At 47.4% G+C, this 16,041-nt stretch overlaps 2 gene segments (V, D, J or C); both read left to right on the forward strand.

Annotated features, from left to right (window-relative positions):
* Positions 1-16,041, forward strand: part of LOC122173242 (Ig mu chain C region secreted form-like) — a 1,717,225-nt gene that overhangs the window by 1,235,514 nt on the left and 465,670 nt on the right.
* Positions 9,465-11,868, forward strand: LOC122173456 (immunoglobulin heavy variable 2-5-like). The segment is given in 4 exon segments: positions 9,465-9,592; positions 9,681-9,997; positions 10,228-10,509; positions 11,858-11,868. Coding segments are annotated over 4 exon segments (656 nt in total).

The following is a 16,041-nucleotide window of genomic DNA, read 5'->3' on the forward strand; positions in this document are numbered from 1 at the left end:
GAGGGAGCTGGAGCCCCGGCACTTTAAATAGCCCCAGAACCGCTGTTACCCAGGGCTCTGTCCAACCACTAGACCCCCCGCCAAGCGCCAGAGCTCCCCTCTTCACCACTGGGTACATAAAACTACAAGTCCCAGAATCCCTTGCTTCCCCATCCCACCTCCTGAAGGGCAGCCAATGGGCCGGAGCCGTTTGCTGATTGGCAGGTACGCGAGCCAGTGGGGGCGAGCCCATGCCCGGCGCGCGGGGGCAGCAGGCGATGGCGGGACCGGGCTGGGAGCGGGCGCTGCGGCTCGTGCTGGGTGCGCTGGGGCTGGCGCTCTCCGTGTACGCGCTGCATGTGGAGAGCTCGCGGGAGCGGGACCCCGGGTACCGGCCATGTGCGACCTGAGCCCCTCCGTCAGCTGGGGACCGGCCCCATTGCAACCCCCCGCCCCATGGCATGACTCCCCCTCCCCCATTGCAACCCCCCGCCCCATGGCATGACTCCCTCTCCCCCCGCCATTGTAACCCCCCGCCCCATGGCATGAGTCCTCCTCGTCTGCAACCCCCCACCCCATGGGATGACTCCCCGTCCCCCCATTGCAACCCCCCAACCCCAAGGCTTGACTCCCCCTCCCCCATTGCAACCCCCGCCCCATGGCATGACTCCCACTCCCCCATTGCAACCCCCCAACCCCAAGGCTTGACTCCCCCTCCCCCCATTGCAGCCCCCCGCCCCATGACATGACTCCCCCTCATCTGCCACCCCCCGCCTCATGACATGACTCCCCCTCCCCCCATTGCAACCCCCCGCCCCATGGCATGACTCCCCCTCATCTGCAACTCCCCGCCCCATGGCATGACTCCCCCTCGCCCCATTGTTGCCGGCACAGGGGCCCGAGGACAGCAACCGTGGGGTTCGTTGCCCGGAGTGCTTCGCGCCAATAAACATACCGGGGTGGAGAAACAATCAAAATTGATTTGAGATCTCAAAGTGGTGCAAGGAGACAGGCAAGTCTCAAATCAAGCACACCAGCAAAAACAGTTTCTCTCTTCTTTATACATTTTACAACTAAGCCCCCCCTCTCTCCCCCTCTCTCCCACCCCCCCCTACTCCCCCTCCCCTCTCTACCGAAGGCAGGTTTATACATTTAAGCAACTAAATCATTCTAGGGCTATAAATCTAGCTTGTTAGTAACTTCTCCCTAAACTGTTATTTGGTCCTGTTTACCCTTAGTTTATTACCCCTTCCCCAGCTAGAAACATGCAAACCTCATCATTATTGTTTGGTACCTGGCATGAGCAAGGTCGTAATTGCTAACTAGCTATTTACACATTCCAATTCCTGTCCTTGGCTTTTGAGGTCGATCAGAGTTAAACATGGAAAGACAGAGTTTAAACATGGAAGAACTCTGGCTCAGGCAGGCCTAGTGACCCCAACAGTTCCCTCCTTTGAGAATACTCAACAAGCTTTTGGTTGAGTTTTCTCATATTCTGCAGACAAGATACGATTGAGTGCCATGGAGCTGGGGTTCTCAATGAGAGAGTATGCTGGGATTTCTGGGGAACCACCCTCCACGGTAACCCTGCAGCATGGTGCGGGATTTGGGAGCATACCCAGCAGTTGGAGAGGTTAAACTCTTGGGCAAAGCAAACCTTCAGGGACTCATATGTGTTTGTCTCTAAGTTAGTAGGGATTCCTTTCCATCCCACATGTGCCTGGGGGGAAACGGGAGTTAACAAGAGGAGTGTCCCTATGGCAAAGAGCACCAATGGCCTTCCTTTCAGCAGGGAATGAATCGTTTCTCTTTATAACTCTGTCTCTCATTCATGTATTTTCTTTTATTCCGTAAAAATGGTCCTACTGGGTCAGACCAAAGGTCCATCTAGCCCAGTGTCCTGTTTTCTGACAGTGGCCAGTGCCAGGTGCCCCAGAGGGAATGAACAGAACAGGTAACTATCAAGTGATCCGTCCCTTGCCGTCTATTCCCAGCTTCTGGTAAACAGAGGCTAGGGACACCATCCCTGCCCATCCTGGCTAACAGCCATCGGTTGACCTATCCTTCATGAATTTATCTAGTTCTTTTTTGAACCCTGTTATGTTCTTGGCCTTCACAACATACTATCAATATCCTCCTTTAACAGGAGGTTCTCTACTTCACCCATCTTATTATTTAGACTTCTAGCATTTGTGTACAAGCACTTTAAAAACTTGTCACTGTTTATTTGTCTGCCCTTTTCTGACCTGTCAGATTCTTTTTTATGTGAATGTTTCTCGTCTGATCTGACCCCTACTTTATCCTCTTCCATCCTCTGCTCCTGACTAAAACCTAGAGAATCTCCATCAATAGACTCTCCTCTAAGAGAAGTCTCTGTCCGATCCACGTGCTCCTCTGCAGCAATCGGCTATCCCCCATCTCTGCTCTGCAACCTTTTCACTGGTAAGTGCCAGCCGTCTGGTTCCAGTTTGGTTTAGAAAAACAGCAAGGAGTCTGGTGGCACCTGAAAGACTAACAGATTTATTTGGGCATGAGCTTTCTTGGGTAAAAACCTCACCTCCCTGGGACACGACCCCTCCCCAGACACTAACCCCCTGACCAGAGCTGAGTCCCCCCAGTCCCCAATATCCCCTCACGATAGCCAGGCCCTCAGTTCCTGGGTGAGGAAATACAGTCACTGCAGGGAGCTGTTCATTTCTCCCGGGGTCCGGAAGTGTCAGGAGGATCCCAGCACCCTGTGCACGGTGCTGCACAGACACACAGGACGGAACAGTCTGACTCCTGCACCCGGAGCCCTAGGGCGAGTCAGTCAGATCACTGGCAGCAGGAGTGTGTGTCTCTTATAAAGCGGGAGCATGCAAATGTGGGAGACAGTTTCCTGTTTAAATCTGTGCCTCTCTCTGCCCAGGCTGCACCCGGAGACACAATCCGCAGCCCCTGGGTCAGAGCAGTTACCAGCCAGTCCCCTGAGAACTTTACCCCAAAAACCCGTGAAAATGATATTTTTTCTCCTTGTAATTTTCGCTGTAGCAGCTTTGGAAGGTATTTTCCTCCTCTGAATAACTGGCAGAGTTAGAAGAATATTGTGTTAGTGCTGTTTTTATACCGATATTAATGGCCTGTCTTTATTCCCAGGTGTCCGATCCCAGGTGCTGGTGGAGTCCGGAGGGGATGTGAAAAAGCCTGCAGACTCTCTCCGCCTCTCCTGCAAAGCCTCCGGCTTCACCTTCAGCAGCTACGCTATGAGCTGGGTCCGACAGGCTCCTGGCAAGGGACTAGAATGGGTCGCTTCTATAAGCTCCGGTGGGAGTAGTACATATTACCCTGATTCAGTGAAAGGCCGATTCACCATCTCCAGGGATAATTCCAAGAGTGAGCTGTATCTGCAAATGACCGGCCTGAAGCCCGAGGACACCGCCCGCTATTACTGTGCGAGAGGCACAGTGAAACCAAACTGATTTGTGATCATACAAAAACCCAGGCTGCAGAATCGCCCTTCTCCCGGCAGCCGCGCGGGGGCAGCAGTGACACACAGCGTTTCAGGCTGGGACAGGAGACCCAGCAACCAGGTGAATGTAACACAAACCTTTGGTCAGTTTTAACCCTTCCGTTCCCAGGCAACGTGTCTCCCCTTCCTGCCCTGAGGCCCGCTGGGCCTGCGGTGCAGAAATCCCTAGCTTCATCTGTGAACTCGAATCCAGAGTGAGTCCTGTTCTAAGTCGCTCTCCACTCGCAGACCTGGCACGTTGGCTCTCCCAGGACCCGTCTCTGGTCAGACTCACAGGACAGCGTCTGTCAGTGTAAAGGGGACAAGCGCATTTTGGTTTGCGTCAGACCTAGCGGATGGAGCGAATTGCTCCTGGGGCCAAATCCTCCGCTAGTGTAAAGTCACCGCAACAGCTTCCGCTAGACTCGAGTTACTCCGGATTTACACCAGGGAGGCTCTGGCCCTTTCAGCAACTGGGGATGTTTATCGCATTAATGCAGTGGAAGGTGATTAGTTCATTATAACCGATGTGGGGCCCCTCACCGGGGCTTCTCCGCCCTTCACATGCGGTTATTGCCTTTATCCCCACAACGCTGCCGGGAGCCCGGGAACTATCCCAGCCCCTGGTTCAGAGAGGAGAGATGGAGGCTGGGAGATGCAAATGGACAATGCAGAGTCTGGGCAGGGCTGTGGGACAGAGATCACTCAGTGCCTGAATAAACCCCACTCCGCTGAGCCTGGGAATATGGGCACAGCTGGGACTTTCCAAAGGGACTCACTCAGGGATTCTTTTCACCCAACTGACATGTGGAAATCGCAGCCCGGACTCTCGCTGGTGTCAATGGGTGTAGCTGAGACATCCCGACCCACAATAAAGTTCTACAATGTCACAGAGTCACCATGGAGATAAAAGACCCACCCCTCAGCCCTTGATGACATCATTCAGCCCAGCGCTGGCACTCGGGTCAATGGGGACAGTCACGTGACCCAGGGTTCTAAGATGTGGGTCACTGGAATCGCTCAGCGACAGGCTGATGCAGAAGGAGAAAAAGACCCCGGGCTCGAGAGAGACCGGAGGCACGAAGGACACAGAACGCGGCTTCTACTGAATAATATAGAGCCCAATGCTCCCTTAATCCTTCTGTTAAAGTCCCATCCTAAATTAAGCAGCACCTGAATTTAAATGCCAGGACTTCCCTTGCTATAAAGAAGCGTGCCTTCATTTCCTCTTAGACCCGGAGAGTCTCACGTGCACCGCCCCCGTTCTCCTGCCAAATACTTTTGTCTCCAACATTCTGATCCCAAGGCCATGAAGAACAAGGGGTGTCCTGCACTGCACCACCCAAAACACGCTCTATCAGGCCATACGATGGTGTTTAGGGACAGGAGATCACTTCATTCCTCCCTAGGGTAAAAGTGTCAGCAGGATCCGGCCGCCCAGGCGCTGCACAGCACATAGGAAGGGACCGTCTAGACCGGTAGTTAATCACTCAAATGACTAAGGGTAACAGTGTGTGTCTCTTATAAGGAGAGGGATATGCAAATGCGGGCGTTAGTTTCCTGTTTAAATCTGTCTCCCTCTCTGTCCAGGCTGCACCTGGAGAGACAATCTGCAGCCCCCTGGGTCTGTGCAGTTACCAGCCAGTCCCCTCCAGCACCAGGGAAAATGAGATTTTTGCTCCTTTTACTTTTCACTGTAGCAGCTTTGGAAGGTATTTTCCTCCTCTGAATAATTCACAGAGTTAGAAGAATATTTTCTTATCTCTGCTTTTATACCAATATTAACAACCTCTCTTTATTCGCAGGTGCCCGGTCCCAGGTCCAGCTGGTGGAGTCCGGAGGGGATGTGAAAAAGCCCAGAGACTCTCTGCGCCTCTCCTGCAAAGCCTCCGGGTTCACCTTCACCAGCTACTACATGCATTGGGTCCGACAGGCTCCTGGGAATGGTCTGGAGTGGGTGGCTGAGATTAGACCCAATGCATCCAGCCAGTGGTATTCCCTGGCTGATCAAGGGCGATTCACCATCTCCAGGGACAATCCCAACAACCTGCTGTATCTGCAAATGACTGGCCTGAAGCCGTAGGACACCACCTCGTATCACTGTTCGAGAGACACACTGAGATTAAACCTGTTGATGCTCGTACAAAAACCAGAGCTGCAGAACTTCCCACGCCTGATGCATGGGGGCAGCAACAACACAAGCAAAACTCTTCTGTCTTGGGCGCAAGAGGGGGAAGGGGTGTCAGGACTGAAAACTCTGACATCGCGGATTAACTCTTTAATGCCCTGACTACATCCCCCACCCCAGTGCAGAGCAGAGCGCCGCTCGCCTCACGCAAACGGCTCTTCCCGTTGGAGTTAACGGGGGATCTCTGGGAGCGAAGCAACGAGCAATTGGCCCCTTCTCCATATGGCTAAACCTACCAGGGAACATTCCCCTCTGGGCACCGCACAGTTCAGTGGAGCCGGTCACTGCTGGGGACGGGATTCAGTCCCAACTCTCTCCCAGCGTCAGTGGGTGTCCCAGCCCCATGGGACCCCGTGAGCCGACCCCTACCCCTCACAGCCCCGCTGCTCATGGGCCAGAGCTGCAGAGCTGAGATTCTCCCCATCTTGTGAATATTTATATTTATTTGTTTCCTGTATAACAAACAAACAAACAAAAAGAACCAGGTCTCCCTGCAGCTCCGCTCACTGACAGCTGCAGACACCGCCACCTATTACTGCCCCAGAGACACAGTGACGCAGAGCAGAGCAGGGCCCGGACCAAAAGGGGAAATGGGCTTTTCAGCAGTGCAGAGATACCGGGTACTGTGGCATTGGTAACACCATGTGAGTCTCCCTTCCCTTTACCCAGGTGTATTGCTGACAAAGCAGGGAGTCAAGTCTCAGAGGGGGAGCCGTGTTAGTCTGAGTCTGTAAAAAACAACAGAGGGTCCTGTGGCACCTTTAAGACTAACAGAAGTATTGGGAGCATAAGCTTTCCTGGGTAAGAACCTCACTTCTTCAGATGCAAGAAGAAGTGAGGTTCTTACCCACGAAAGCTTATGCTCCCAATACTTCTGTTAGTCTCAAAGGTGCCACAGGACCCTCTGTTGCTTAAAGCAGGGAGTAGCTCCCCGGCTCAATGTCTACAGTTACACTAGCACATCTATGCCCATGACAATGGACCACCTAAGAGAACCCTGAGACTTTCTGTTCCCCTCTCACCTAGACAAAGACACCCCCTCTCTGACCCCTCTTTTATACACCGATAGAAACGACTTAGGTATTGCCCCTCTAACATTGTTAGTTACCACCCTATACCCTGTAGACGTTGGTTCCATGGAAACATCTCTATCCATCCCCCTGTCATACTGACCTGATCTTTAAGAGGGGTCAGTGTGTTCTTGTATCCACCTCAGGACCTGTGTTTACACCAGAACCTTGTATGGGGCGTTCTAGAACTACCCTTATGGAATGTGCTGACATGAATACTTAGTGCCTAGGAATGCTCCTGTTTTTGCAGCGCCAGCCCTGTTCCAGGTGATAAAATATATGTCTGCCTCCTCTAAAAGAAAAAGTCTAAAAGCTATGAGGAACGAATATATTAAATATATCTAGGACCTCCTGTAAGATGTATAACCCTCCATTTGCCTCTGGTTTTTCATTACACGTGTTATGGTACCAGATATAAAAGGCAATAGAGTGACAGGACAATAAGCCATATTGACTCCAACAGATTTACTCCACACTGACGACAGGACTGTTTTCTGAGGATGTAGATGGATACAAAATAAGGAGAAAATAATATTCCTGTTTTTTAACCTTTGCCCAAATGATATCATGTGAGAAGGAGTTCCAGAGGTAAATTGTGTGGAAAAGGATTCCCTTGTATCCATTTTACATTAGAAAAAAGAATAATAATGTCATGCTAACATTCTCAATAAAGACACTTGCATTTATATATAACGTTGACGATCATGGACCAGATTTTCAAATATATGGAGGTGCTGGAAGATGAAGATAGACTTCCAGTGGTATTTTCAAAAGCCCCTGAGTTAGCCACCTAACTCCCGTGGAGGTGTCTGTTATACGCCCCCCCCCACACACACACACACACACAATCCATGCAGAGTCCTTCAACTCTGACATTTATTTTCTCCTTCTGTTGTAAAATGAGGACAAGTCCCGGAGAGCGCACCCTCCTTTAACCTGACATCTCCTTGCCAGACACTTTCACCTCTCGCCCCCACTCCCCGTTGGGTGAAACCGACCTGTATGTCCCTGCCTCAATGGTCCCTGCTTAAATACAAAGCTCTGATTCTAGACACTACAGTATTCATGCAGGGATATCTCCTTCACAAAGTCTTCAACAATATCTGCAAATAAATATGAAATCCTAACAGACTTTATCTCCCATTGGCCTTCAGCAGGGAATGAATCTTTTCTCTTTATAACTCTCATTCATGTACTTTCTCTTTTATTCCCCAGCAGATGTCCTCTCTGAAATCCAGCTGATCTAGTTGGGGCCAGGACTCATGGGATCCTGCAATCATGGAAAAGTAGGTGTGGAAAGGCCATCAAATCCATCTGCCCATATGCAGCAGAACCAAGTCCACCTTTCCTAGAGAATTGTGAAGGATGCTGGCTCAGGTCCCTCCAGCACTCAGAGTTATCAGTTCCTTTGGATTTCTAAGCCAACCTGCAATAATAATCCATATCACCCCCCATGTGAGCCTTTAACCCGTTACTATTAGCTCAGCATCTTATATATGAGGACTACAGGGAGAACTCAGAAAGAGGAATGGCGAGATTCAGTGAAACACACCACATATCCTGGAAAAAGCAACCAGCGTGATTTGAGGCATATAACTGCCAAGTTTTTTTTTACTATTAAATAATCGAATAAAATAAGTCTTTACTAAATGTCTGGGAGAAAGAAAGAAAGAAAGAAAGAAAGAAAGAAAGAAAGAAAGAAAGAAAGAAAGAAAGAAAGAAAGAAAGAAAGAAAGAAAGAAAGAAAGAAATTAGGCCCCAACCTTATCTGTAAAAATCTCTTGTAGAGTAAGTGTTGCGTGTTTAATCAGCAGGGGACACTGTCGCTACAAATAAATGAACTAGGTAAAGAGCCACCCGGATAGTAAATAAATCAATGTTCTCTCAAAAGGGTTTTGGGAGCCAGAGCATTGGCTTGGACGAAACTGAATTGTTTCGGTGCTCGTGTCTCTCCTGCGTTTTCCTAAATTTCTTTGCCTTTCACTTTTGATCCTCCTCCATATTTGTCTGGAGCAAGTTACAAATGACAGCAAGTTACAGGGTGTACATACCTTACAGCTGTGTTCAGGGACAAACACCATGGACATTTCTCTTCCTAGCAGTGGTAGTAGTTGCTTTTCATCAGATCTTAAAGCTCTTCTTAAGGAGAGGTAAGTATCATTAGCCCCTTTTATACAGATGGGGAAAATGAGGTACAAGGAGGAAAAGGGACCTGCCCACTGTCATCCAGCAGACCAGGGGCAAAGCCAGGAACCTAATCCAAGTCTCCTGAGTCCTGGTCTAATGCTCCATCCTAACAGATCACCCTGCTTCGCCTTGGTAGCATTATGACCATGGCCTGTGCTATCCTGAAGGTCAGACTAGATGATCCTAATAGACATTTCTGGTAATATCAATAATAAATTGTGTTCCTCCCGTTGATTCACCCACGTGTCCAGGCATCTCATATTCATATAAGGGTTAAAGATGTAGCACCTTACCAGGGCACTGACTCACTTTGATTATGTATCTGTGCAGCACCGAGCACATGGGGGCTGTGAACTTGTTTCCGGTTTCTAGGACATACCTCGATAATAACGTGTCTCATCCACATGAGCCATTAACTGATGACTACTAGGCAGGTGCCACATTTATGAGGACTACAGAGAGAACTAATTTACCCGTGCTTTGCATGAGAGGGCGGGGTAGGCAAATGATTATTTTGCTTTCTCTTAAGACTAGAATATTTCCGTTCTTTATTTCAGCGGTCCCTGCAAAAGTCAAATCAGTGTCATTCCCTCTGGGTCTCCGTGCCTGTTCCTAGCTGATTTCCTGGAGGGAAGATGAAAACTTTGCTTCTCTCTCTCCTTCTCTTTGCTATTGCAGCATGTAAGTACCTAGGAGTGAGCACTCACCCCTTTCTACCGATCCCGCTGCTGTCATCTCTCTGACTGAGATTTCTCCGTGCTCTTTGCAGGTGTCCGTTCCCAGGTTAAACTGCTGCAGACCGGAGCAGCCCAGGTGAAGCCCTCACAGACCCTGAGACTCACCTGCTCCGTGTCTGGATTCTCTCTCACGTCTAGCGGGTATGGGGTGAGCTGGGTTCGACAGCCCCCGGGGAAAGGCCTGGAGTGGTTATCCATTGTGTACTGGGATGTAGACAAATACTACCAGGAGTCCCTGAAAAACCGACTGACCATCTCGAGGGACACCTCTAAAAGCGAGGTGTATTTGGAAATGAGAGGCATGGAGGCCAGAGACAGCGGCACCTATTACTGCACCAGGAGACACACAGTGACACAGAGCAAAGCAGGGACTGGTACAAAAAGGGGAAGCGGATTCTGAGCTGTGCAGTGAGACCACATTAACTAAGAGCAACGAGGTTCCCCAACTGAACTCCCTGTATTTGGAAAGAAAATGCTAAAACAGAGACGTCAAAAACAGCTTCTTAATCATTTCTGTAACTGTGTCTTTGATTCATTTTTCTTCATTTCCCCCCAACAGGTGTCCTTAGTCAAATCCAGCTGGTCCAGTCCAGTCCAGGAGTGGTGAAGCCCAGAGACACGCTCACACTGACCTGTGCTGTCTCTGGCTTTACCATCATCCAAAATGCTTACTATTGGATTGGATCTGGCCGGCTTCTGGGAAAGGGCTGCAGTGGATGGGACAAATTCATTATGATGCCGATTTAGTTTATTCCAACTCTCTGAAAGGAAAAATAACCATCACCAGAGACACCTCCAGGAATGAGTTCTACCTCAAACTCTGCTCCCTAACAGCTGTAAACAATGCTATGTACTATTGTGGTAGGATAGATAGATAGATAGATAGATAGATAGATAGATAGATAGATAGATAGATAGATAGATAGATTTAACACTCTTGAAGCAGCTCCTCCCCAATCCTACTTGGAAAATATCTTGCAGAAATAATGTCTTATGTTTAGTCACTAGTGGGCACAGTTGTTAAGCAACTGATGCAGAGAGTGTAGGATTAGAAAAGTAGCACCTGACAGTCAATAGATCAGTGTTGTACCAAGGGAGGTTTAGGTTGGACATTAGGAAAAACTTCCCAACTGTCAGGGGGTAAAGCACTGGAATAAATTGCCAAGGGAGGTTGTGGAATCTCCATCACTGGATATTTTTAAAAGCAAGTTAGACAAACACCTATCAGGGATGGTCTAGGTAACATTTTACCTCACCATGAGTGCAGGGGAGTGGACTAGATGACCTCATGAGGTCCCTTCCAGTCCTACGATTCTATGATTCTGCTTCTTCATCATCAGTATTATGGAAGGGCCATGCAATGATTAGATTAGTCAGATTAGTTTATAATAAATGTTCTTTATCTCTATAAATTTAACAACTAACAACAACAATATTAACAATTTGAATCATTCCATGAACTCATTTAGCCACGTTTACTATAGTCATCTTATATAAAAAGTTTACGGAGGTAACTCTTTACCTAGGGACTATGTTTTAAGGTGTGTCTGTGAAGCATCAAGCATCAAGCATCAACAATAAGACTATAATCTCTAAGGTGCCACAAGTACTCCTCATTCTTTTTGCTAAAGAATATGGACACTCACTTGTTTTCCAGAAGGAACTGAGCATTCAAAGCCTCTAGGCAGTTTTGAGAATCTCAACTTCTTTGTTTACCCTTGTCAGGGGAAGGATGTTCTGGTGCTGGGGACACTAGCCTGAGACACTGAAGAACAGGATTACATTTCATGTGATGAGGGCCAGGAGACCTTCCTTGGATTCGGTACTGTGGGGAAGACTTTCAGTGGAAAACGTAGAGCAAGATTTTCAAAGGTTTTTAGGTACCCAGAAGAGTTTTCAAAATGCACCTAACTGCCATTGATTTCAAAAGATGTTAGGCCACTCGTTGCTTTTTCAAATACCACTAGGTGCATATCTGCTTCTTTAGTTGCCTAAATACATTTGAAAATCTGGTCCTTGATTTCTTTGCCACAGATGTTTTCAAGGTATTTAGGCACCTAAAGATGGAGGTAGGAGCACAGGTACTTTTGAAAAATCTGCTAGTTTTGCCTATCTTCATGTTCAGGTAACTAAATAGCCTTAAAATCTGGTCCTTCATTTCTAGTTTCCCCTATCTGGATGAGGATAACGTTATTTCTCTACCTCCCAGAGATGCTGTAAGATGAAATACATTGAAGACTATGATGAGCTCAGATACTACAGTCATGGGGGTATATAAGTTCTATTGGTAAAAGGCACCATTCTCATTCATCCCAATAAAACAGAATTTGTGCCCAATTTTTACTTCTTTCTGTGTGGGACACTGGGTGAAATTATCTTCTGTGAAGAGGGCTAGTAAAAGTCCTGTGCATCACTTAAGCTCTCAAAAAAGGGGAAAAAGAATAAATACTCTGCTGAATTAAATGGACACAAATCTAGGGAATTTGTCCCTATGTGCATTGTGTTGTTCCTTTGCACAGGAGTCAGTGTCACCCATTGAGAGGTACACCCACAAGGAGCTGAGATTCTGGATTTACCCACCTGTTCCCCCGGCCCAGCCCCATTTGATGTGTTACACTCTGTCTGTGAAACCTGTATGCAAAAATCACTTCCCCCGGGTTTAATCTTTAAAGAGAAACTCCAGAATCTCAGAACCTGAGTCCGTCCCAAGGAAATGAGCTGGTGGTTCGTGGCAGAGAAGTCTCTCCAGTAAAGAAAAATATGAAACTATTATTGTTCTGCATTTCCATCTCAGCCTTCCACACGTGTGAGTATTTGGGGGTTGTCTGTGGGAAATCATGACTTGGGCTGGGTTTCAGGGAATTAGGTGTCCAGTTCCCGTTCAGTCTCAGTGGGACCTTAGGTGTACGTCTTCGAGAAAACCAGCCTTGATTGCTGGTTTATTACCTCGTTCATTAATGTATTTTCTCTCTCTTGCCAGGCCCCATCTTGGGGTTTACGATGACGCAGTCCGGTTTAGGAGAGGTGACCGTCTCAGGGTCCCTCAGGCTGACTTGTGCTGTCTCAGATTCTGCGCTCTCTACTGGTGGAGACTGGTGGCATTGGCTCAGGCAGCCCCCAGGAAAAGGGCTGGTGTGGCTGGCATTGATAGACAGATATGGGAACACCCACTATCTCCCTGACATTCAAAATCGAACCACCATCAGTGTGGACCCTTCCAAGGATGAGTTCTACCTGCGAGTGGACAGCCTGAGTCCACAGGACACAGCAACATACTACTGTGCTAGGAGCACCTACCGGATGTATAAACCACCATGATACACGCTAGCACAAAAACAGGCCTCAGCCTTAGCCCCCAGAGGAAATGGGTTTTCAGAGTTACGTAACTTTCAGAACCTAGCACTAAGCACTAAGTCACAGAGGTGCTTTTGAGAATGTTTCCCTAAATCTTATGTGAAGTGACGGGGATTTAAGATCCTAAATCCTAAAGTCACTTTTGAAAAATGGGAGGTGGGTTCCTAGGTCATTGAGTGCTTCTGAAATTTTTACCCCATGTCATTTTTGAAAATGGGATTTAGGCTTCTAATGTATTAGACGCTTTTGAGAACTTCACCGTACATTTCTTTATGGGCAATCTCTTAAAAGACACCCATTTCAGTCAACAGATTCCCTCTTTACTTCAACGTCCATTGGCTTCAGCGAGCTAGATTCCTGCTCAAAGCCCAGGTGCTGCAGAATGTGCTGCTTGGTCCAACAACTGAAAAGAAAAGAAAAGAAATTTCTGTGTATTTAAATATATAAATATTTCTCTCCTGGTGTAAATGGACATAACTCCAGTACCTTCTACCCCAGTGAATTTCTCCCTAGGTGGGTCACAAACCGTTCATGTATATGTGTAAGTTAACTGAAATTAATGCAAGAACAGAATCAGTCAGAGCTGAAAGGGAAAGAAACACAGGTGCTTCTTGTTCCGATCCAAGACAGTAACAAATTGTCTATTTATATGACTTTCACTTGTATATTGAAAAAAAAATCTATTCTCTCTCTCTCTGCTTCTTTCTCACACGCACTCTCACACTGTCAAGGTTCCCTCCACCCCCAACCTTGTATCATGCAAAATTAATCCTGAATTACAGGAGAATTTTACTGATTTCTATGTCTCCCCGCAGTGCACATCGCTTGAGGCATTTGTGCCTTCATATTATTCCATTACCTTAAATCATGGAGATAGCTAAACGATGGTAATAGTGCTTGAATTTCCAAGGGGACACAGGGGAGTTAGGTGCCAGGTTTCTGGGAGAACCCCCAGCCTAAAGTAATTGGAATGTTCAGTTCCTTTGAAAATCCTACTCTAATTGACATTCCCCGGGTCACAAATAAAGTCAGTGCTTCAGTCAGGAGATGGGGAGCTTCATAACTCCTCTTTTCCTATTCTAACCACTTGATCCCACTCTCCCCTGAGAGCTGGGAATAGAATCCCGGAGTGCTAACTTCCAGCCCTTTCTGCTTTACCCACTAGACACCAATGTGCTCCCAAACCTGGGATAGAACCCAGGGAGTCCTGGCTCACAAAACCCCTCTTCTGTAAGCCACTGGACCCGATTCCCTTCCCAAATCCGGGTTAGAACCCAGGAATCCTGACTCCCAGATTCTCAGACACGCTGCACCCTAGTCTCTTTACAGAGCTGGGACTGGAAGCCTGGATTCTTGACTCCAAGCGCCCCTGCTGTACCCCACTAGCCTACACTCCCTTTCCAAAAGTGAAAAGAGAACCCAAGAGTCCACACTCCCCAGTACCCCGCATTCTCTAATCACTGACCACTCTGACTTGCTTTTAAATTCATTTCCTGAGCTGCACAGGTGTTTCCCTTAAAGAACAGAAGGGGAAGGAGAGAGGTAGCGACAAAATAACCACTTGGTTGTTTTTATATCTGCCACTGAAGCATGTACACTTCATGCACATCAGCCATCCAGGTTTCTTGTTTAAATAGAAACTTCCAGAGGTTTTTGTCCATCCGAATCTTGAACGAAGAGTTTCATTCTTCTTGACTCTTCCCATAAAAGAACGATTAAAGCTTTGATCATTTCCCTTGACCTTGTCATCCTGTGACCTTGACAGTTTTGATGGGAGACACTGGGACGTAGTTATTTGTCTAACACCATTTTTGTGTGTGTGATAGATCCCTTCTTCCTTATGCGTGGTTGCTTGTGCTTTGAATTCTCCTATCCCTGTTCTACCCAGGTGTCCTTTCTCAGACGCAATTGACACAGTGATGGTTGCAATCAGGAGAGCAAGTTTTGAAACCCTCAGGATCACTCCGGCTGACCTGTGAAGTGGCTGGTGTCCCCATCACTCAGACTTATGACTGGGGGTGTGTCTGTCGGACTCCACAAAGCCAGATGGAATGGATTGGACACATTAGTGGAGGTGATGGTCCACACCCTTCCCCAACATTCCAAAACCGATCACTCATATTTAGGGACACTTCCAGAAATGGGTATTATCTCGTGTTGAATTCACTGACTACTGAAGACACCGCCACTTATTATTGTGCTGCAAATAAATTAGATATTTTTTTCACAACTTAGCTCATAGATACTACCACCCCGCCATGATGCATCCCATTTCAAAAATCGTATCACCAGGATGTTAAGGAATGGCAGCATATTTCTCCATGTTACAGAGAGAGGGGACTTGCTGTATTTTAGGCTTCTCTTACTAATTAAAACTGACTAGATAGATTTCAGACTATTAATGAGATCTTTCTGTACATGCTTTTGATAGGAAAGAATGGATGGATGGATGGATGGATGGATGGATGGATGGATGGATGGATGGATGGTCAGTCACACCATTATATTTTATTTTCAACTTTGGATAGATGTATCGATGGTCACATCATTATCTAAATTTAATATAATGTTGGAGTGTGTGTGTGTGTGTGTGTGTGTGTGTGTGTGTGTGTGTGTGTGTGTGTGTATTCCCACAAATAATTTCTATGATTGTGCTTCAAGAAGAAATAGTTTCATGAGTTTTGACTGAAATATCCAAGAATGACAAGATGGGCGGAACAGGATAAAAGAGGGTCAGGATCTAAGTGGGTCCTAATTTGGTGTCACACCACAGGCTCAGAATTGCAAGCTTGTTCAAGCTGCTAATAGACAAACATGGGCCTCCAAGCACGTAGCACTGGCTCAATAAATATCTGTTCCCTACAACTCTGCCTGCCGGCTGCATCACTTATTGCTAACGGAACACACATGAATGAGGTGTGGGATTTTCAAAAGCAACTAAGGGCCAGAGTTGAAAGTATTTACTTAGATGATTTTAAAAATTCCAACTGGGTGCCAAAATACCTTTAAGTCTGGCCCCAAGTATGTACAGGTGCAGAT

This window comes from Chrysemys picta, chromosome 13, assembly GCF_011386835.1.
Source record: "Chrysemys picta bellii isolate R12L10 chromosome 13, ASM1138683v2, whole genome shotgun sequence".
In the NCBI taxonomy this organism is placed as follows: Eukaryota; Metazoa; Chordata; order Testudines; family Emydidae; genus Chrysemys; species Chrysemys picta.